General features: G+C 41.6%; 2 protein-coding genes across 6 annotated transcripts in view; both read right to left on the bottom strand.

Annotated features, from left to right (window-relative positions):
- Window positions 1-4,247, bottom strand: part of LOC307038768 (UPF0606 protein KIAA1549) — a 38,537-nt gene extending 34,290 nt beyond the window's left edge. The window contains exons 1-2 of the mRNA XM_079680447.1: window positions 4,050-4,247; window positions 2,827-3,104 (exon numbers count right to left, since the gene is read on the bottom strand). Of these exons, the coding sequence (XP_079536573.1) occupies window positions 2,827-2,959 (133 nt within the window). The 5' untranslated portion in view covers window positions 2,960-3,104; window positions 4,050-4,247. The remainder of the gene's footprint in view (window positions 1-2,826; window positions 3,105-4,049) is intronic.
- A 2,548-nt stretch (window positions 4,248-6,795) lies between these two features.
- The window catches only part of hipk2 (homeodomain interacting protein kinase 2), a 79,187-nt gene continuing 62,633 nt past the window's right edge, over window positions 6,796-23,349 (bottom strand). For 2 of the 5 annotated variants that reach the window (XM_079681745.1, XM_079681743.1), the window contains 8 exons: window positions 22,123-22,348; window positions 20,335-20,456; window positions 16,854-16,984; window positions 15,682-15,864; window positions 14,685-14,999; window positions 13,743-13,984; window positions 13,475-13,635; window positions 6,796-12,678 (listed from right to left, as the gene is read on the bottom strand). In XM_079681745.1, coding sequence (XP_079537871.1) covers window positions 12,220-12,678; window positions 13,475-13,635; window positions 13,743-13,984; window positions 14,685-14,999; window positions 15,682-15,864; window positions 16,854-16,984; window positions 20,335-20,456; window positions 22,123-22,348 — 1,839 coding nt within the window. In that variant the 3' untranslated portion in view covers window positions 6,796-12,219. The remainder of the gene's footprint in view (window positions 12,679-13,474; window positions 13,636-13,742; window positions 13,985-14,684; window positions 15,000-15,681; window positions 15,865-16,853; window positions 16,985-20,334; window positions 20,457-22,122; window positions 22,349-23,349) is intronic. The other 3 variants (XM_079681746.1, XM_079681744.1, XM_079681747.1) reach the window with 3 other exon arrangements.

Below are 23,349 nucleotides of genomic sequence, written 5' to 3'. Positions count from 1 at the left end.
AAACAATAAGTGTGGCTTGATATTGAGTAAGAAAAAGGTTTATAGGTTGATAAACGCTGTGAGAATGGGTCTGCAGAGGGAATTTCGCGCGATCCCAACTGTCTGTTATCAGCCTGAGGCACGGAGCAGAAATCAGCAGGGCTGCCTGCACTGAGTGTGTGTGTGTGGATTGGTCAATTTGGACCAATCAGCGGGGGCTTAACGTAACGGCTCCGCGGACATAACGTAACGGCTCCACGGATTGGCCCATTTAGTTCCGGGTACGTGCTTTCGTAAGCACGTACCCGGAAGAATCAAATGGATGATGACGTCATGATGACGTTTCACCAACGATGCGTTTTGGGGAGGTATTTTCTGTTTTAGAGTTTTACTCGCTACAGGGTGTACTTTGAGGGTTTTGACTCTGCACACCGTTTACATGCATAAAAACCTTCATAAAACACAAGGGGACAGGTAATAACCGGAAAAGCATGACATGTCACCTTTAATGCATTTAACTGAGGAAATGTTGGTGGACCACATTAATGGTCATTCCATTCAAAAAGTTGTGAAAGGAGGGAGAGTTTTAAGATTGACTTATTCCTGGTTTCCTGCACAAGGCTGTCACCCCAGCATTTACTACATAATCCTATTACAACACGATATCAAGAGATTTTGGCTTCTCTTAAAACGTTTTCTTTTCACTGGGCGATTTGTCGGGGGAGGGGTGTTGGTGGGATCATGCCACTATCTATAAAAGTCAGCCTGGTGGATGGATTTAGACCCTTTCTCTTTCCCTAATTACTGAAAAGAGGTTTAACTCAGTTACAGTCTGTGTTCTGTAGGGATAGAGCAACTTAAAATGTGGTGAAAATCCAGAATCAAACATGAATGTCTCTTCAACTTTCCGAGGTCATGCTGTAGCCCTGACTTTATTGAATGAAAATAAAGTCAGTTTATGCGGATGTAAACTTAAAAACATAGACATTGCTTTTCGGTACACTACTAAAGCAATAGCAAAACAAACGGCTGCATTTTCAGGGCTGAATGGCATTTCTTCTTAGAGAGAGACGTGCTTTAAAGGTCCCATGACATGGCCATTTCCACTGATCATAATTCCATTGTCGAGGTCTACTAGAATAGATTTATATTGTGCAATTTTCCAAACTCACATTGGTTTCTCATACAGCATCTCTGTATAGTATGTGTATTCACTCTCTGTCCTAAACGGCTTGTTGGAGCTCCTGCCCCCCCTCCCTGTGAGCCCAGTGCCCGTCTGCGAGACACAGCGAAACCCAGCGCGAAACACACACCCGCAGCCTGGCTGGGAGTTTGTGTGTGTGCCCAGGCTGAGTTCCGCGGTGTCTCTCGCCGAGCCCACACCAGTGAGCCAGCTCACAGTGTCCCGCTCCTCGCAGCAGCGAGTTTCGTAACGTCCCGCAGTGTGTGTGTGTGAGGAAGTCCGCGGATTGGTCCAAACGTAACGGCTCCGCGGACGTAACGTAACGGCTCCGCAGATTGGTCCATTTGGACCAATTTGTTACGTTACGTCACCATACCCGAAATACGTCACAGAACCCAGGAAGCAAACAATGGAAAAAGAGAAATCCCCAACGAGGCGTACTGGGCCAGCACAGACAGGTCTTTTCTGTGTTCGAGTTTTACTTGCTACAGGGTGTACTTTGAGGGTTTTTGACTCTGCAGACCGTTTACATGCATAAAAAGCTGCATAACAAACAAGGGGACGGGTAATAATCAGAAAAGCATGACATGGGACCTTTAAGTAAAAGAGTTTGAAAGAGTTTAAAGGTTAGGATAGTGATCTCATTACTGGAAGGTGACTGGTAAAGTTGGCCTTGTACAAGGCCAGTATAAACCCAACTGCTCCAGTGAAGCTCCTCAGTGGCCGACAAACAAGACTATGGTTTTTACTAAGCTTCTCCTAGATGTCAAATATTGCTGAAGATAAGCATTCACGCTAAGGAAACCTACCCTAGTTAAATAAAGGATGAAGAAAGATACATATAGGAAAGTAAAAATGTTTAGGTGTGATGCTCTTGCCGCCCTGCACATTGGTGTTAAGAAACAATAGATGGCTTTAAACTTCTGATTTAAGATCTTTATAATGCCTGTCTTGGATCCTGGATGCCATTAAAACAATCCACCACAAACTGGTTAAAGGGGTCCTATTATGCTAATTCCCGGTTCATAGTTGTATTTTGTGAAATGTTTACATGCTTTAATGTTCAACATGCTTTATTTTTCTGATACTGCGCACCTCTTTTCAGTTTTCACCCTCTGTCTGAAACCCAGTCGGCTCTGATTGGTTAGCTGGCCGGCTTTTTTGTGATTGATCAACTGTTAAGAGACGTCCCGCCCCTTAGCCTATCACATACAATGTGTTGGAGCGCTAGCCAATAAGTCAATAAGTGTTACATAGTGCTTTCACTATGTTACTGAAGTAAACAAAGGAGTCCAAGGTCAGGAGTTTGTGGGAGAGAACTTTGGATTGGAGCCTTTGCAGGCCATTTACGAGAAAACCCCAAATAGCACAAAAGGCCCACTTTAACAATACTTTCTAGTGCAATACATGAAGCTATTTTAGTTATATACGCCATACACATATACACGGTACTATATGTGGCCCTTGTTTTTCCACAGATACCATATTCACTTTTATTCACTAGTTATTTTTCATTTGCATTCATCACCTTACAAGTGAAATTTGAACTGAACTTGGGGACTATTACTAGTCAATGCTTTAGAGCTAACTGATTGTTGAATGACACACACAAGGTACAAATGAGTGGATCGTATTGTGTGAGTCAGCAAAAGGTGTTCTCTTACCTGCAACAGGTGAGTCAGCTGCGATTACTGTTACCAACACCATCATCCCCAGGAACACTGCACGCTGGCCATGGGCATGCATGAGAGCATTGAGCAACACCACCAAACCCACAGAGGAGACTAAACCTGCCATGGTACGGCAGGGGCACGGTCAAGGCATTTCAACAAGGTGAGAAGACAAGATTCACTCCAAGGTTTTTGTTCAATCCAGCTGCCTGGTTTGGTCTCCTTCAGTTCAAGGCTCCTCCTTCCATAACATATGCTGCAATGAAGAATGGCTGTTGAAAACAAAGGAGCAACATTTTCTGTTATTACTTAATAATAACTTATTTAATCAGCCTTTAGTTGGAAGAAACTGCTGCTGAACTTAAGTTAACCAAACAATAAAGATGTTTATTGAATTCAAAACCTGTATTTGATTAAAGTAACATTCTCATAGCAAATAATGTTGGCAATATATCATATCAGGGGCAGAGGTGTTAGTTAGAGTACAATAATTATATTTGGACAAATACATAATTGTTCAGGAAATGCTACGTTTCTATGTTTTCTTTTATTTGAGGTAATTACCAAAAAAAATCTTAATGCACGTGGCCTTTTACAAACAATGAAGCTAAAGGTGTTCTTAATTCCTATTCTAAAACCATTTTTTGTCATGGACTTCAAAATTATATAAATCCTTTAAACAAACATAAAGGGCTACACATTCTAGTATATATAAAAACATGTTTTTTTAAATGGGGGTTTGTTTTCATATTGTTAAGTCAACCTGACACATTTCATGCACATGACCAAACAGGTCATACTGAGGTAACGTTAATAGCATAGGTCAAACTAACACAAATTAGGAATTATTATCTTTTTATAAGATGTACTAAAGAACCTAAGTAACTCTACATAGGCGGATATCTGTGTGGATAAGGCGGCTGCACAAAGACTTCATCCCCGCTGTATGGCTAGCTTCAGTCGGTCTCATCATGACACAGTACAGTCTCTTGTCCTACATCCCGTCCCGTTACTTGCAAGTTTACGGTCATGTGGCTTTCCGTAAGGCTACACAAAGCATGATACATCTTTCATTTGACTGTCACAGCATGATGCTACAACCAGGTTAGCTAACATACTTTAGCCCTATTCCCAAAAGCTAGCTTTGAGTGCAAAGATAACACGATTTTTTTCTCTTTTCCCTGAGCCATTCCTGTCAGTTGCGCATTCAGACTTACCAAAAAAAAAGGAGCTCCAACTCTATCAATTCCTTTGTCTGGGTTCCGAGAAATATTCCTGCAGGAAACTAAATATTGTGAAAGGCTCCGTCATTAACCTTCATTAAACCACCTGCCTGCGTTTGAAGTTATTTCAGAGTAGACGTGCCCGAGCTGGTGGCTGGCTCATATCTGACACTCTTTTAGTTACCTTCTCTCGTCCCGAGGATCGGGTTAGTCCCGCCCCCTGGCTGATCTGATTAGCTTATAATGTATCAAACCCGGCTCTCATTGGTTGCAGCTCATTTCTTTCAAAGTGGGGTTTAAAAATTAGGTAGGTCTTCTCTACTGGCGTCGGCGGCTTCCACGGCAACGTTGCCTCATGCGATGATGCACTAAACATGGTATAGCCATGGGTGGATGTATCCATCCAGACTTTTTTTGTTATTATTGGCTGAATAAAGTTAACCAAGTCATGCAGTAAAAAAAGAAAGCATGACTCTAGATCGATAATCTCACATAATGTTTCTTCAATGATTAATTGTTGGTGTAGCCTAATTGGTGTGCACTGATGTGCATGCTGATTTACAATTCCGTCAGCATTTATGAGCCTTTTAAGCGCAGTGTTTACAAGTCTATCCGACCAGAAACAAAGAAGATGCACACTTTGTTTTTATTTGTATACATGACTCCAGAAAGAAAGTTAAATTCCCAAATTCCAAACAGTTCACACCGCGTAATATATGCGCAGGATACATCCCCTGGTTTAACAAGGGTTTTGGGTGAAAAATACATGGAGATAATCAGCATAACCTTATCACGTCACTGCCAGACGTCAACATGTTGGTGCACACCGCCACCTAGTGGTTGAATCTATGAACAGTTTCTTCTGATCAGTTTGGCTTTCTATGACATCATGCTATCCCTTTGTGAACATTTAGATGAAATCAATATCAAAGAAAATGTCCAAACATTTTTTTTTAAAAACATGACCTGGTAATTGTATATGAACAAGAGCTTCAATGGATTCAGTCAGTTTTAGGATGAGAACTTAGTAGCTAAAGTTATCCAACCACTGTATTTAGGTTACATTTGGAGGTACTTATACTTCACTTCACTAGAGAGTTACAGTATAAGTTCATGTTTATTTTTCCATCTCATATGTATTCCAAAAGCAGATATCGCATTGCCTTTTGTGCCTCACTATATTCAATTTGCTAGCTGTACAATTATTTTCCAGATGCAGGTTTTACACAACACACAGTATGATAAACTCAAGCTAAATGTTGTAATTATTCTCAATGCACGTATTAAATATCCTATCATGTATTTTTTTCCAATCTTCTTTATTTTTTATTTCCTACCTATTTAGGGTTAAGAAAACATCTTGCAATTTAGACTTTTTTAATTTAATTAGATTTGTTAATGTTACAGTATGTCCACTGTAGAGGACGTCGGGACCATTTTAGTTTGAAAAGACAGCCAAAATGAACAGATAGACTATGTAACGTATTAGGGTTATAGAGTGATATTAATAAAATAATACATTCACCTTTATTTAAAACATAAATGAGTAATTGATCTGAACATTGCCGTTTATTTGGTTACAAAAAAACTAGTTTGTTTTTTGTTGAATCTTTCCAGATCTTCAAAGACCTGTAGTCAATGTACTGGGAAAGTACCTCATTGACTCCAGTCGGCACGGGCTGTATGATCATCTTGGCTAGTTTTATGGATGTGGTCTCCATTTGACCATGCTCATAGAAACAAAGCTTGCATTCCTGAGGCAATTCTCATTTCTCATGGCTCCACTTAAAATAAAAACAACAATAAGACATGCGTGCTACTCTTGGCCCACAGAGGGACATGTCTTTCCCCCTCGTCCCTATCCGTCTCTATGTCTATATCTGTGTGCTCATGGAGCCTCCTGCATCTTCCCCCCCTTCTTCTTGACCCTCTTCTATCCCAGGTGTGAAAGCCTCATCTCTCTCATCATCTGAGAGCTCCAAATCTGAATCTCCCTTAACTATCTGCTACAGAAAATGTCTTCTTCAGTTCCGTCTCCTGCAACAATATTGAGTCATTAAGTCCATGAAGATGGTGCATTTATAAAAGAGCTGTTATTTCAAAACTTGAATTGCTTTCAGAATTAATGATATAGTTCCTCACATGTTAATAAACAAGAACATAATGATTTTCATGTTTCATAACTATTATTAAACAATATTTGACTTCTCCTGCTTCTATAAAATGTTGTTTTTGGTAGGCTAAGGCATTTTGGATGAAAAGAAAGAGGAACTTCCCAGCATGCAATTTTAACCAATTACATATCACTGGAAAGCCCAGGATGTCCTCTGTACAGTACAGAGATTGATAGAGTACCTCAAAAGAGTAAAAGGAGATGCATGTTAACAAAATGTCCACTACAGTGGACATTTGTCAATGGGCTGGGTCCCAGGAGGGTATGATACAGCACTCACAATGGCCATATATCTGTATCATCAAGGCTACTTAATATTAAGTATTATATGTTATTTAGTTGTGATAATCATCCTCTTTTACTGATTAGAATGACACACACACACACACACACACACACACACACACACACACACACACACACACACACACACACACACACACACACACACACACACACACACACACACACACACACACACACACACACACACACACACATACACACACACACACACACACACACACACACACACACACACATCACAGTTAAATCAGGAGACTGGTGCCGTGACTTAACAGTTTAATGTAAATCCAAGACAAAGTGTGATTACATTTCTACACATATACAATATGCATATGTGAGCATACAAATTCTCATTAATAACTCGATTCACCTCGGAGACCGAAAAAATGATCAAAAGTAACAGTGAATAACAAGCTATAACATAGTTCACCACAACGCGAGCCCCTTCTCACCCTACAGTTAGTAAAGAGGACAATTAAAATAACTATATTCTTCTATTTGACGAAGCGGTTTGTCTGTTAAAATCCTCCCGTAAAATGTACAATGCTATCATTAGTTTTTTCGAAGCCTAATATAAATTCACTCAATTTTTCTACAACGAAAATGATTAAGAGAAGCACACAACATCATAATGGTAACACAAGCGCTTAGTAGCAAGTACTCAACTTGTTAAGAGGTTTAATTAATCCTTCTTCTTATTGTCATTGTTATATTTATTTAAACATTCTATAAAGCCAGTAAAATATCCATTCTCATAACATACTTAATAATATTAGGCTAAGGAACAGGGTATACATAGAACGCTACATCAACAGATTGAAATAATCAGACATCACACCCCAATAAACAAAAGTAAATAAGCAAAGACAATTATCAGAGAAGTATACTAGGAAATACTGCAGCACACATTAGCTTTATCGACAAATAATGAGATTTTACACAATTGAGAAACCATACAGCAATGGACACAAAGGGGGTCAGGGTTTGATGCACTCTTAGGTCTTTAGAAAATGGAAATAACCAGTGTATGAGAAATGTAACTTATCTAATTTAGAGTTTTAAGAATGTATCAAAAGGGATTGTGACTTTGAAAAGCTAGGCTAGTTTCAGAATAATATTTGTATAGTGTAAACAGGCAAATCTGGCTTTGAATGTAGGTTTGGTCTACTGCTTAAATCCCATTTACCACAAAATAAATATCTTAAGCTAGAAATCCCTCTTAAAGTCATATGTGAAAAGCTACATATTTCAGTTATTAAAAGAAATACCAAAGATCTTAAAGGGCAGCACTTAAAGAGGATTTAAAGTGGGGCTTTACACAAATTAGAGTAGGAAAACAATTGCATTTGAATCAGATTTGGTTCTTAAATTCTTACATTGTAATCGCCTCTATCAGTGATGGCATCAAACCTTGACCACCTCACCCTGAATTCCCCCAAAGGAATAGCCAGCAAAAGGAGCAGATCTCCTCAAATAAGAGGAAAAAAACCATACACTCCCATCCGAATGGGCTTTAAGAATGCTTGTGTGGCTAGATTATGAATTTTCTGGTGACAGAGAGAACATCAGATCATGCTTAATCCCCCTGATCCTCACCACTTGGGAGGCAGCTGCAACTATGCCAACGGTTTATATTAAACGAGAGCGTTGTGTGTTCACTTCTTGTCACCTTAGAGGAGTTTGTGTGAAGACTATTGTAGCACTGTGAGCCATCATGCTCTCAGGAATGTTTCACCGGGAGCAAAGCTGGAAGTTTGAGTGTATTTTGTCAGAGAATGCCAGGCTTCATCCAGAGTGAGACACTGCCTTGTTTCTAATTGTATTGTCACCTTTGGAGGTATTGTTGGTTATTTGGAAGGCAGTACTCTAACAGTAAAGTCGCTAGCTGGGAAGGCTATGTTCACCTCAACAACACAAAAAACATTTTTTACACTCTACTTAAGCACATTTTGGTAATTGTAAGGTCACTCGATCTAAGTTATAGCTCACATTTCTGATTCCCCTTTTTTATAAAACACAAAACATTGGTTATGTGAAACAGAGTAATAGACAAACGTATCATACATATCAAGTCATTTTTCCACAACGTCGCGCATATAGGGCTCCTTTAAATTGGGTTTCATTTGAGAAAATAGCGATTATTTTATATCCTCCCCAATAATGAGGATAGTGGTAATTTTACATTATTTCTCTCACATGGGATTTTGCTGGATGTATAATTATTGCATCATGCATGGCCACAAACGGTGTAGAAATGAAATGAATGGCCACCCACTGAGAAAGATCTAAAGCCATTTCAGATGCCCAGGTCACATATTACATTCATTTTGTGCGGGTGACCATGGTTTTAAAGGTAAAGTTGGTACATTTTTGATTAATTAATTTTTTTTTTTTACGGGTCATTCTAATCCATGGCACGCTAATTTAAAAACAAACCTTTCAGATGACAAATTCATTTTCATACAACACCAATAAAGCTACAACATCGACAATGGAAAAGAACAAAAACTGGCTTAACATTTTGGAGAGGTTAGATAATTATTAACAGGGCCAAGTGCGAGGAGAAATGAAGGTAGATTGTAAAGAAATTCACTGTGCTGTATTAAGTATGTTAAATCCTCCTGTTGGGGGTAAAACGACATGTTGTCCAAATAATTTGTAAAAAAAATTAGACCAGGAGTTATTGCCTGTCTGCTCTAGCAACGCTGTGGAGGATTGCTTGTACTCTACTGTGCTGCACATGATCGATCTGTAGAATTCTTTGGTGGGAAGAGCGAAAAATAAAAAAACAAAGTCCTAGGGTGACAATGCTATCCCCCTGCTGACAGGAGAGGGGACCGGACACAGCAGTGTAGCATGAGTAACGCCAAATTCCCTCAACCGTGGAATGTTTCAGTAGTCTGTTTCATAATAACAGAAAATATTTCAATGGAAAATCTTCTCCCTTATGCGTGTGTGCTTGAACTTGAGGAAATAAAGTAGATCAAATCAAAAGAAAAACAACAGAACAGAAAATAATGAAGTAACCAGCAACGTACTTAAATCACATCTTTGACAACTCGGAAGTGAAGGGGAGTGTGGGGGTAAAAAGTACCAGGATGACACTCTGGGGCCCGTCAAAAGATTTGTTTTGAAGAGATTTAAGTATTTCGAACCTAGTTGTGGTAATGTGGCAATCTATCTAAAGTATAAGGGCCCCATTGGATTATCATCAACTCCACACTTACTATCACTAGCAGTGTTGCAACACTTTAACACAGGTGCACCCACCTCCACTTAATACTACATTTCACTGTACATCAACCCCCAGGTTACAAAATAGAAATGACATATAATAAAAACGCACACACTCTTGATAAAACATCCACAAGAATTATTGCAACAATCTCTAAAAAATAAACACAACATGTACTACAGCCATGTCAAAAAAAAGTTCAAGATAATGTTAAGTTAAAAAACAACAACAACAAAAGAATAATCACTTCAAATGCAGGTACTATGGCATACCATGGAGGAAGGGGGAGGGGAAGGCTTTCACTAACCCACCAGCGGTACTGATGTGCCTATACGAGGACAAATGAACAAGGAGATTTTTGTATCATTGGCTACATGGGGGAACAAAATGAAAAGAAGCAGCGAACACACACAGCCCTATTGGTTCTCTAAGTGTTCCGGTATCCCGTTTCGGCTGGCGTGGTGATGTCTGCGGTGTACCTGGTTCGAAGACAAATGGACAGTGGCGACAAAATCGTCCACAAGGTGCCCTTCCAGGTGTATGCTGTGGCATTTCCCTTCTGTTCTGTTCCTGCATTTTTTTTTAGATGCTACCCAAACCTCAAGCGCGACAAATAACTTCCAATTATCTTTGAAGGATTCACGTCAGAAAGTGTGCATTCAGGTAAAGTAGTGCCCTCCCTTTTGGGCTCCTACCGACGACGGACTCAGTGTTTCTATCAACCTGCTCAGTGCCAACTTGCTACCATTTTAGTCCCATTTAAGATAGAGAGTTTCGCCCTGCCCTCCACAGTCCCTACCTAAACTGACCCTATGCTTTCAAACAGCCGCCTCACTCGTGCCTACACAGTATCTCTCTCGAACAACCCTCGATACTCTGCCTCTTCTCTGCAGACCCATCCCGCCTCACAGAACCCCCCCTCATGGCAACAATCACTTCCTGTCAGGCCCTTCTCTCGGACTAACTTTTATCCTTAAAAAAAGCAACCTCTACTGTGTCTCAAACATTGTACTGTAACTCAATCCCTGTTCTTGAAAACTGAGCTAATAACTCACGCTGCATGAATTCCCTTAAAAAACAACAAATATATTCCAAACTAAAGCCACATTTTGGGTGATAGAGGTTTACGTCTACAGCTATACTGTACACTTTCATATTTACACTAATATCCAGAGCACAATGTAACAAGAATTTATCTATGACTTTGGTAAGTACCCCGGGCAAGTTATCTCATGCACACATAATAAAAAAGTCAGCGTGATATCTGACGTTAATCTTCATCATCTAACAGTATGCTGTCATTTTAGGACGAGAAACAGCAAGGGCTAAGCCTACACCTGGAAGAGAGCTACAACTGCCCCGACTAGCATGTCAAACCAGGGAAACATGTCGTTCTAAGTATAGCTAGAGTCTCTTGTGGCTTTCAGGATCCAAGCCAAGTAAACTGTGTCGGTATATCTGTAAGGCACTACGAGGGAACAATGGTCAAAAACCTAAAGACTGAAGAGAGTTTTAAGGAGGTGGATTTACACACGCATGGCTGACAGTAGCACACACAGACAATCACGTTGTACATGCCTATGTTATTATAACCACTTTGTGCAATCACATTGGAAAAAGAGGAACAAATAAATCTATTGGTATCTGGAAAAAAAAGTCAACTGCTGCAGATTGCTACATTCTAAGAACGGGGCCCAGCAAGACACCTAGCAAAAAAAACAAAGTATCGTCAAAAAGGTGAAACATAAAAGGAAAGAAATATCTATAAATACACTAAAAAGTTTGTTGTCCTCTGTTGGTTATATTTCCAGAAACCTCCTCGACTGGAGAAGGTGGAGTGGTGGGGGGGGGGGGGGAGTTGCCTCTCTTTTCTCCCCACACCATGGAAATATTAAGACAGTTCAAGGCCATCAATATTTTTTTCTTTGTAGAGCAGCAGGTTTCCGTATTTCACCTTCTCCCAATCTTTCTTGGGATTCCGAACTTCCAGTCAGTAACCCCTGTTCAACAGTCACTCCCCGAATTAATGAGGGGGGGATAAAATAAAAAAAACAGAAAACCTCCACTGTCCCAAAAGGCCTGTTTCTAAATTCCCTGTAAAACTAAAGAAACATTACTAGTAAAGTAAAAAGTGAATAATTGAAAAATAAATGCAGAAACTGGCCCTTTCAGGAGAACAAAAATTGATGAATGAAAGAAAGTAACTTGAACTGTACCCCTCTGAAATTCATCCCCATCTTTCCCTTCTAGAGAGGCGGTGAATCTTTTTCTCTCTGTCGTTATATCTTCAAGTTATACGTGACAGTTTCATGAGGATTGCATGTTCCTCTGTCTCTGTTTTATGTCTGAGGTCGAGGAGAGGATGGGGCTCAGGGCGGGTGGGTTTCGGGGGGGGGGCAGCAGCAGCAGCAGTGCTGGGTCAGGCTCTCCAGTGTCGGTCAGTGTGTTTTCTAGAGGTAAGGGTACTGGTTGACCTTGGTGGGGCTCAGCGGGTATCCAGTGTAGACAGTGGAGGCGGGTGAAGCGTTGATGTAGGCCTGGTGGGAGAACTGGGCCTGGTACTGGCTGTGGTGCAGGGTGGGGGAGGGCAGCACCCGGTGGCCCATGCTGACCGGAACCTGGTGGATGATGCTGGGGGGGTAGCTTCCGTGCTGGACCGCGTGGCGTACCGAGCCCTGCGACGCCACCAGGTGGGCCACAGTGCCGGTGGAGCCCAGAGTGGCGGGGGTGGTGTAGGCATAGAGGTGGGGCTGGTTGGGCAGGTGGGTGGCAGCCAGGTGCGGGTGGACATTGGCCGTGTGGGAGGGGCTGTTGTGATGGAAGTACTGGGCCTGGGTGGTGATGGTGGGGGTGATGTAGGCCTGCTGCCGCCGATGGCCGTTTCGCTCGGCTACCATATGCTGCTGCGCCTGGAAGTGGGGGGACAGAAAGGCTGAATGTCAGTTTTATTGCTCCTGGAGTTTTGGTTATTCTCATAGTCCAAATGTGATTTCTTAAAGGTCCTCTATTATACTGTTTTTCATCAATATATTATAGGACTCAGATATAGACAAAACATGTCTCCGAAGTGTTTGGCATAAAGGGGCCAAAATCTGATCAGCTGATTTTCAGACAGTTTTTTTATATAAAAGGATCAGGACAAAAGGAGAGATAATCTTTTTTTCTGAAACTTTCAGAATCTTTTTACACTTTTTGACACATGGTTATGTATAAAAGACATGAAAAAGGGGATTTTGCATAATAGGTCCCCTTTAAAGGAATAGTTGGGATGTGTTGAAGAGAGGTTGTATGCGGTACAACACCTGTTTGGAGTAAAAGATAACCCCTGATCATAACATCCAAACGTTGCCTTAAAACACTTTAAAAAATCTATTGGATAATGTCACAAATGACTTATGAACCTTTTGACATTTTGATCAATTATCAATTTCATCTCTTTTTTTCTTATTCTATGAACAGAGCCAGGCTACCTGATTGCCCCAGTTTCCAGTCTTAATGCTAAGCTAAGCTATCTTTTGGTAGCCTAACGTACAGACATGAGGTTCGGTTGGTATCATTCTTTTCATCGAACATAACATGAAATCACTAAGTAAGCTACATATATGAACAATAAATGTTATTCTTGTAAAACATGATCCTAAAATATTTAAGGTTTTGTCCACACGTGTCAAAATGCAGACACTGATATAACATGTGTCACCATACCTGACTGAGATTGAGAGGCTGCTGCTGGAGGGGGTGTGGCCCTGAGCGTTGCTGTCGATAGGCCACGCCCCCGGGTATGCCCCCTGGTAGGTGATGATTGCCAGACAGCACTCCATTGGAGGATTTGAATTTATAAGCTGTATTCTGATGGTTCATTAAATCTGCAAGGGAGAGGATATGGTTATTTGGGAAGAAGTAACAATGTAATAATGTAATGTATTAAGCTGTATTTTAGGTCAGGAAGGAACCTGTCGTCACAGTCCTCTACCTGGCATCAGGCGCTCACACTCATTGGGGACCTCGCTGTTCTGCGTCTTGAGAGGAGGAATGATGATGGTGCGGGGGTTCCCGTTGTTGTAGTTGTCCAGGATGGTGCTCTTTGTGTCGTAGCTGTTGTTGTTGGGGTGTCTGGACTCCACAGTGTACGGGCTGTTGCTGGAACAGTCAGAGTCGGGCGAATCGTGGACCGTCACACAACTGATGACATTCTTTCGCTGCTTTGTAGATGAACTGGAGGAAACACAAGTGGAAAGTTATTAAGACATTTCTTTCAGGGAATCAGATAAACTCAAGGGACATCAATATGATGACATCCTATGTCCTGATCAGATTGGACATCCCCTCTGCATACTGTGTGCTACAGCCAAGTACATAACCTGAACTACACAATTTGTGTAAAAACTTGTTTTTTATCTCCCTATTGCTAGCTGGTTTTCTTGTACTTCCCTCTGTTTGCGTTCTTATTTTGTGTTTCTCATTGTAGCGTATCACGGCATAAAGGAGTTGTCTTTTGCACATCTCTTCTTTCTTGTTGTCAGATGACTGGATGGTTATAAAATTGATTTGACCATTGCTCGCAAAGTACCGCTGCCACAGAAATTACAACTGGCCTTGGATGGCCCTGTTAGCATTTTACAACTCCAGATTAAATTACTTTTATAGGCGCACAGTAATCTGATACTATAAACCAGAGATGTGTCACTGAAAATGTTTTATATCATACACAGCCTTAGAAATCATATATGACCCCGAAACGATACAAGAAAAAAGTATAGAAAGTGGGCTTCTTAGTTTCACTGGTAATTGTGAAAACAAAGTAAGTCAAAGCAGACACATTTTAAAAGGTCTCATTTCACAGTAACCAGCATTAGTATTCCGAATGATATACAAAGCCCTTAGCATTTTCCAATAAGCAAGACCAAGAACTGACCTTTTCTTTTGTTTGTGGTCATCTTCCTCATCTGTGTCGCTGCTGATGGTGATGATGCTGACTGCAGGGCTGGGCGTGTCGGGGATGATGATGGTCTGTCTGGGGACATGGTGCTGGTGCTGATGGTCGCGGGTGGTGCTGGAAGCCTGCTCCGCTTCGTTGGACCCCCACCCACCGCCCTGTGGGGGCGGGCAGTTGGAGGCCGAGCCGTTCTGTAGCACAGCGCAGCGTGGAGGCGTGTTCTCCTTCACCCGCTTGGAGCGCTGCGGGGACAGCACCGCCTGAGAGGACGACACCTCGTAGGCCGACATGTTCCTTCAAAAAGACAGATAATAGTGTTAATGTAAGAAATCAAAAGGTGTCAGACCTTGTGTTGTATGTTAATGAGTAACTAGCTGGGTGTACAGTGCACAGGATGTGCAAAGTGTCAGGGGCCTCCACCCATATAATGATCCTCAAAGAGACAAGTACCAACCAGGAAGCAATAAAGAAACATAACATGACACAAAAAGACACAAATAGACTGCAAAATGGCCAAAACAACAAAAAAGAAGACACAGAACGGGACTAAAAGCAACTAGAAAAAACTTTTAAACAACTAGGAAAGACCCCATGCAACTACAAAGAGACTCAAAATAGCTACATAGAATTTCAAAGCAACTACAAAGAGACTGAAACTGACTACAAAAAGACCCAATGCCACTTGAATCTCTTTAAAGAGACAAACTGCAACAACATAGAGTTTCAAAATAACTACAAATAGACTACAAAGATACACAAGGCAACAACAAAGATAAAATAACTTCAAAGAAAGAAAGAATTATGAAAGGGACACAAAATGACAAAAAAAAAGAGACTAAACAGGTATGAATTCTGTGTCCTGCTCTTATGCACAGTAGTAAAGGTGGAGGGGCCTTCTGTTTATCCAAGCCCAGAGGCCCATTGTCTCATAATCTGATCTGTGTATGATGATTTACTGTAAAGAGTGTGAGAGTACCTGGCAGACATCTGGTGCTGTTTGTTCTTTTTGGAAGAGGAGTTGTTATTGGTTGAGGGCTGCCTCATAACGTGTGCCACTCCCACATTGAGCGTCTGGTTGGATGGGAGCGTAACATGGCCAGCCAACAATGCTGGCTGCTGCATGATGGGATTATAATGGCCGCCATGAGGATGAGGATTCCTGTAACATAACACAGTTTAATGTTAGCACAACAGTAGGACCTGCAAGTGCAGCAACAAAGGATGAAATGCTGCAAAACACACTCATGTATGTAAAGGATAGCCAAACCCAACATTGGTGAGGTAAAATGAATGAAAACATGGAGTATGGAGTATTTCCCAGAGAAGCCAGCGGGTGGCAGCATCTAACTCTTCTAAGGAGGACTCAAAGGAAGAGAGGGAAGAAGTGAGGCAGAGAGGGAGGGCAGAGGAGCTGACACCAGCAGCTGTGGAGCGATGGCTCTGCAGAGGAAGTGCGACACTTTCCCGATCGTCTCTCTGAGGACAACAGAGCTGCCACTGGACAGGGAGGAGGGGGGGGGGGGCGGGGGGTTTTCTGGTCACAGATGGACAGCTCCCGAATGAATCTGTGCATACATGGCCCCAGCTGTCCTCCGCATACACATTATATACCTGCAGCCACCTTATCTCCCGGCAGATCCCCATCTATCCATCCATTTATCGAGTCATCACAGTGACAGGCTCTCCTAGACATGATGTCTCTACGTGTACACATATCCCGTCTCCCTGAGGTAAATCTGCTCTTATGAAAGCGCCAGTATACGCGAAGGGGAATGTGATTCATAGAAGATAAAGGACAAGCTGTCATGGAGTTACAGGCCCCTCGGTCAATCAGTCTTACGCCATACCATCTTCCTATAGCACATCCTGGCCTATAAAAGCCATAAAACTACTGCTGGCCTTTGAAATCAATTTATCTGAACTGACCTACAGACTTGCCCCTGATGTTAGGTGCATAAACTTGATTTGGCAAAGTGCTTTCATTTTGAAGCTTTAGAGTGATACATGTCTTCCTATTAGATTTATTTATCCATCTCAAGAGGAAAGGTGGATTTGGAAACTGTAGGCCACAATATTCAGACATCAATAGAGGCTGGCTGGGAGCGGTGGAAAGAAAGAAAGGAAAGACGTGAAATGAGTGCTGTTCACCTCCAGTTGGCGAGAGGCTGTGTGCTGCCCATGGAGTCGGGGATGACAGTGGCATGCTGGACTGAGGTGTGGGTGAGCTGCTGCCAGGCTGGGGGGAGCAGGATCTGCTGGGTGCCGCTGGGCCAGGCCTGCTGAGTGGGGAGGACACAGAGAGGGGGGGAAGAAAATAAATTCAAGTCAGAGAGGAAAACAAAAACGGTCAACTGCTGCAAAACAAAGCATCCAAATATGAATTTGTTTGATGAAGTCTGTGAATGCAGTTAAAGTAAAGTTAACCATTAAATATGGCTGAACAATTAATAATGGAAGGATTCTAAAGGCAGCATAAAAAAAAGGAAGTGGACTATGTGACACCCAGAAATAATATAATATGGCTTCTTTAAAATAAGGAAATGTTCTGGTATATGGATATTTTTCCTCAGTATATTGGAATATATTATTGCAATGTGTAGGATGACCTAATATATAACCCTCTTTTATTTTATTTGTGTTATACCTGTGTGATATACGTTCTCAGTGTTATTATTTGATTTCAATACATTTAGAATTTTCGGGATTTGAGACGTTATACCTGTTGTGACCCCTTGTCAAAGAAACTGCTCAACTGAATTGGAGTACTAATGGATGTAAAGGGGAATGTGAGAAAATAATTAATAAAGAATAAGTAAAAAAAAAAGTAAAAAATGGCTGTACAAAGGGAAGTCTTTTCAGATTAGTTTGACGGTGTTGTGATACATAACAGTATCTTTTATCAAAGTGCATAACAGCTGGTCCTAACCGGCTACCTGGCATACAAAATGAATTCGGTCGGCTTCAAGGAGACATCCATTGACAAAAGAGATAAGACCAGGACTTAATAAAGATGTACAGCTCCTTTCACTGTCTGCATGCAGTGAGTGTACAGTACGTGTGTGTGTTAGCGTGATTATGTGTTTGACTTGAGTCAAATCAGCCTTTGTTCTAATTAAATTCCTGGGCCCATTCAAGCTGCTGTGAAAGAGGCTACTTTGTATTTCTGATGCAGGAGCGTAATAATATGGCCAGAGATGTGCCAAGACGAGTGTGTGTGCATGCATGCCCAAGCATGTTGGTGCGTCAATGTGTGTGTGTGTAACCCTAATAGTTTAATGCAGTTCTATTGATTAGCACTTTAATGTCAGGGCTAATGAATTGTTCCTTTAATACCGTTTGCACATCTATTAACAACGGCATCAGTATGTACTGCGGCACACACGTTTAAATAGAGGGAGAGGGAAACGGATAATCTGTGCATACGCTACGCTGACTTTATTTTTACCTTTATCTTTTAACTTCATCTTAACCTTCATCTCTGTATTCACATATTTGCTTTGCCCTGTCTGTTTTTATTATATTCAGACACAACGTAGCAGCTCTGTTCTGTATTCTGGCTGCAGGCTTGTGGAAGTTGGATTGTTTTTTGTTTGCGTGAGGCAGGTTGCAGAGCCCAAAGCAACCATCCTGTGGTTAGAGTGCTTCAGGGGGCATCTGCAGGCCAGCAGCACCGCCTTGTCTCTGGGCTGAGGACTGACATCTCTAATGGAACATTCTGGAGCTGGAGACGTTCTTTACATCTAAGACCACATCCAAGGCCTTTCATCAACATGCCATTAAGAGAGTGTAATACATCCATCCATCTCCCGCGTCTCCTCCTCCCGCTCGCTCTATCTCCATTCCCGGCACTCTACATGCCTCTCTCTCTCTGGGCATCTGCGTTGTGTAACCAGCCTGTCTGCCCTGAAATGGTAACTCAGTTAAGAGGTCGTTTTTCTTTCTTCTCAGAGTACACCATCACTATCAGCCGGCCCACCACCTCCCACCTCGACCTACACTCCCCGGGTGAAAAACCCTTTGTCACCTCAGGGTTTTGAAAGCCCCAGCTCTCACTCCCCAATTGTTTCCACATTTTCTGCATTCCTGTTCTAGATAAAGGTCCTGCTGGTCTCCCTGCCTGCATGCTTCACTTTGCCCCCTCCCTTTACACCCAGGAAGCTCGGGGGCTAACCACGCATGGGTCCGAGATGTGTGAAGGGTGCATGTGCGGCAGCCAGTGAGGAGAATAAACCCAAGACGAGTATTTGAGACCTCCCACCGTAAAGGAAAAAACACACACTGTGTTATTAGGTGTGCTGCTCGTTGGCCCATATAAACCATCTGCTTTTGTTCACTATTGCCTGTCTTTGTACTGAGGTGAAATCCTGCAGCAACGTGTGATCTGATGGATCCATCCCATCCATGGATCTGGTGGTGTTGTTGTTAATTCTCTGGTCATGCAGAGCGTCATCCTGACCTCCCAGAATCCTCTGAGGCCTGTAATTTGGAGCGCCTGACTTGGAAGCAGCCCTGGAGCTAATCACCATTTGGTATCTGACAGATTAACCCACCATAGAAACACAGGCGTGCAACACACACGCACACACACACACACACACACACACACACACACACACACACACACACACACACACACACACACACACACACACACACACACACACACACACACACACACACACACACACACACACACACACACACACACACACACACACACACACACACACACATACACACACACACACACACACACACACACACACACACACACACACACACACACACACAGATCTTTGCTGCCTGTCTGCCTGCCTACTGCATGATTAACTGGAGATAAGGGAGTGCTTGAAACTCCCTGGATTCACAGGGATATTTAAAGCCTTCATGGAAATTTCCATAGGGAGAGAGGTGCTGTGGTGATGGAAGTGGTCCTCAGTGTGTGTGTGTGTGTGTGTGTGTGTGTGTGTGTGTGTGTGTGTGTGTGTGTGTGTGTGTGTGTGTGTTTGTGTGCGTGTGTTTGTGTGTGCGTGTGCGAGTGTGCGTGTGTGTGTGTGTGTGTGTGTTTGTGTGTGTGTGTGTGTGTGTGTGTGTTTGTTTGTGTGTGCATGTGCGAGTGTGCGTGTGTGTATGTGTGTGATGCACAGTCACTCTCTGTTACTTCCAACAACTGTACATTAGCAGCTAAAGCTCGGGCCCCACTGTGCAGGCTCCAGTGAAGGCCTTCTCTGTGTGAAATGCTCCTGCCTTTGTGTGCATCAGACCGTGGCAGCCTCAGCCTCAAGGAGAGCGGGACAGCAGAGAGAGAAAGAGAGAGAGAGAGAGAGAGAGAGAGAGAGAGAGAGAGAGAGAGAGAGAGAGAGAGAGAGAGAGAGGCAGGGAGCAATGCACAGGAGAGCTTGGCCTGAATGAGCTCAGGAAAAAAAAAACTGCTGCTAGCAAGTGCAGGGTCACGAACATTGAGTGATTTCCAGCCTCCATCGATATAACTATTCTTAGTGAGGGTTATGAAAAAAAGAGAAAAGGATGCAGGGAGCTTTGTTTGAATGTGGGCTCCAAAGCGGACAGGCACTGTTATTCTTCATGGCCAAAACACTCTATTAGTTCTCCACTGTGATACTTTTCCTACCTGTGTCAGCAGGCCAGGTTGGATCTGCAGAGGCTGGGCACCAGGGGCCTGCGTCACTATGGGAACAGCATTCTCCATCCGCACAGAGTAACTGGTGTGCTTGGAAGGGGACGCCTGCAGCCCTGTGCGCAAATAAAGCACATGTACAGAGGATGTCAACAAATAGGTGCAGCACTGATAAACACTGCAAAATGAAGAGCGAGAGATCACTGTTTTATATGCACACAGATTTATGTGGATTCAACAGATGTCAAAACCCTCAACTCTGTTCGGATATAGCAACAGTACTTGGGAAAAACAAAAAACAGTAGTCATGGCAATAGGCAATAGTACGACAACAGTTATAATAATGGATATTTTAAAACCCATTCCACAAAAAGAATGAATAAACAAACAGAATAATGCCTCGGAGCTTTCCCGCCCTCCCAGTGCAAACACAGAGGAGACAAAAGCGTGGTGAGTAAGCCTTGCACAAAGATATTACATTTCCTTTCAAATGATTAATTGCCTCATCAAATTATCATTGAATCATTGTTTGTATGCCGCGATTGACTACCTGTGGGCTAAAGCTGCAAAACAAAACAGCAAAAATGCAAGAACAGGAGAAATGTCTGTGCATGGAGAATTTAAAAAGACTCCAGTGATGTAAATCTGGTACATTATTATTATAAAAAAAACCCGCTGAATAAGTGAATTCCATCTCTTATTAGTCAATTTATTGAACATGTTAAAAGCAAAACAAACGATAATAATAATTATAACAAAGAGAAGCAAAATAAAAAAAACTTTCAAGGTATACAAATATAAAAAATAAATTCTCAAAAAGTTTCTATCATGTTCAAAAGGGGCAAGAATAAGGTTAAAAAATGTTCTGGTCCTACCCCCCTCTAGCGTACATTGTTCATGAAAATAAAAGTTTAGGTCATCGTCATCAGCAACCGTGATATTTGATTCATTGTTTTAAACAAATAATTTCTTTGTACAAAACAACCAAAAACAAATAACTTTTACAACGACAAGAAATAGCAAGCAGGAGTTCACAGGTCCTGCTTATAACCATTCAGGATTTGGTTTCTAAATAGTTGTTTTAGTTTCGATAAAGTTGCAGAGTATATAGTTCATCATTACAGTTATTCCACAGATGAACACCTTTTGATGTGATGCAATGAATTATCATGGTCTGTTCTATTGCAACACACATTGCTGGTATCTTATATTTTCCACAGATGACCATTAATCCCACTCTTCACACTAATAATGCAGGGGTGTCCAAACTTTTTTCACCGAGGGCCACATACAGAAAAACATACGAAGGGCTGGGCCACTCACTAGAGGTATATTGCCTCATAAGGGAAGTTATAAGTTAGGAAAATCAATCAAATGTAGGTAAATGATGCTTGCGAGTGTTGGCAGCTCATCCCTTAAAACAGAAGCCTCAGATTGATTATAATAAGAAGAAATAGGAAGGGTGTATTTCAAGCTTGCTATGTAAACAATTGATTGGGCTTTTTTCTTATCAACAAGATATGTTAGAAAATGTTTCCAACTTTAATTGACTGAATTTATTTGTAAAGTGGGCTTATTAACACATGAATACTACTGTGTAATATATTTTTACATGTATATTTAAGAAGTACAATATAAGACAAGCACAAGTTTCATTTGTGGGCCATAATCCATTATACTTTATGAATTTGTTGAGGTCCGCGGGCCACATTTAGCCCCCGGGCCGTAGTTTGGACACCCCTGCTTTACACTAATGCGTACTGATTGGTTAGATTCTCTTACCTTGGAAGCCAGGTGGACAGACGATGAGCGCCTGCTGGAAGGGGTCGGGCCGTGCGGTGCAGAGCTGAGGCCCCCCCGGCTGCAGGGGCATGCTCCTCTGGGCCACGGCCGCCATGGAGGCAGCGGAGGGCTGGTAGAGTGCAGATTGGTAGTTTAGTATGGAGACATCAGGACTTGCAAAGGAAAGGGTGGCATTGTTGGTGGAGGAAGGAACCAGGTTGGTGGCCTAAAGGAATGATGGGATCAAAATAAAAATCATGAGAGTGGAGGTGCTGATGGGAAATAACAGGGAAGTGGGGGTTCGCCGAGGGGGGTGTTGAACAGCAGGCATGGTAAAGAACAGAAAGATAACAGTATTCTGAGAAAACAATGCAAATAAAGCATAAAGGTATCTGGGTGGGAGGTTTTTGTTTGCATGTATGTATGTATGAATGGGGATTAAATATTATTTATTCTTTGTGGTTCTTTAATTATTGTATTTATTGTTAGTGTTTCATTTACAGTATACAGTATACATGTGATGTATTTTCATTTTGTATTTGTATTAAAAAAAAAAAGTGGAGCAAGTGGAATGTTGTGTCATGTAGAAAATGTGTTTTCAAACCCCAACTCAAAATACAATTATACAAAAAATATAAAAAGACATAAAGATACAATATTATTTGATGACAACCATTTTCTTCAACTTTGTAGTTCTTTAATTATTGTATTTATTATTAGTTTTTCATATATATACATTTGATGTAAGTCAATTTATTTTATAACATTTTTTTTGGAGCCAGTTAAATGTTGTGTCATGTAGAAAATGTGAATTGAAACCCCCACTCAAAATACAAATACACAAAAAAAAAGATAACACACATATAAAGATGCAGAACAAGCCTCGGATCAAGATAAGATGGGTGGAGGGGCATCCATCATTAATGGGAACTAATGGAGGAATAAGGAAATTGGACTACTGATTTGAAAGCATCTTAAAATATGCACACTGTTGATTTGATTGATTAGAGGGAGGGAGAGAATGTGAGGAGAGATGCAATCAATGCTTAGAATAATCAACCGTCAATGAGCGAAATGCCAAAGGATCACATTTAGACTTAGATTCTGATCATCTTGTATCATTCCTCAGCGTTTTTACTGGCAAACAAACTTCTTATTTAGACTATAATGATGACACTATACTCAGTATTACTCAAAGACACATCATTCATTCAACCACACAGCAGC

The sequence above is a fragment of the Notothenia rossii genome (assembly GCF_949606895.1).
Source record: "Notothenia rossii genome assembly, chromosome: 5".
Classification (NCBI taxonomy): Eukaryota; Metazoa; Chordata; class Actinopteri; order Perciformes; family Nototheniidae; genus Notothenia; species Notothenia rossii.
This window is presented reverse-complemented; position numbering and strand designations above follow the sequence as displayed.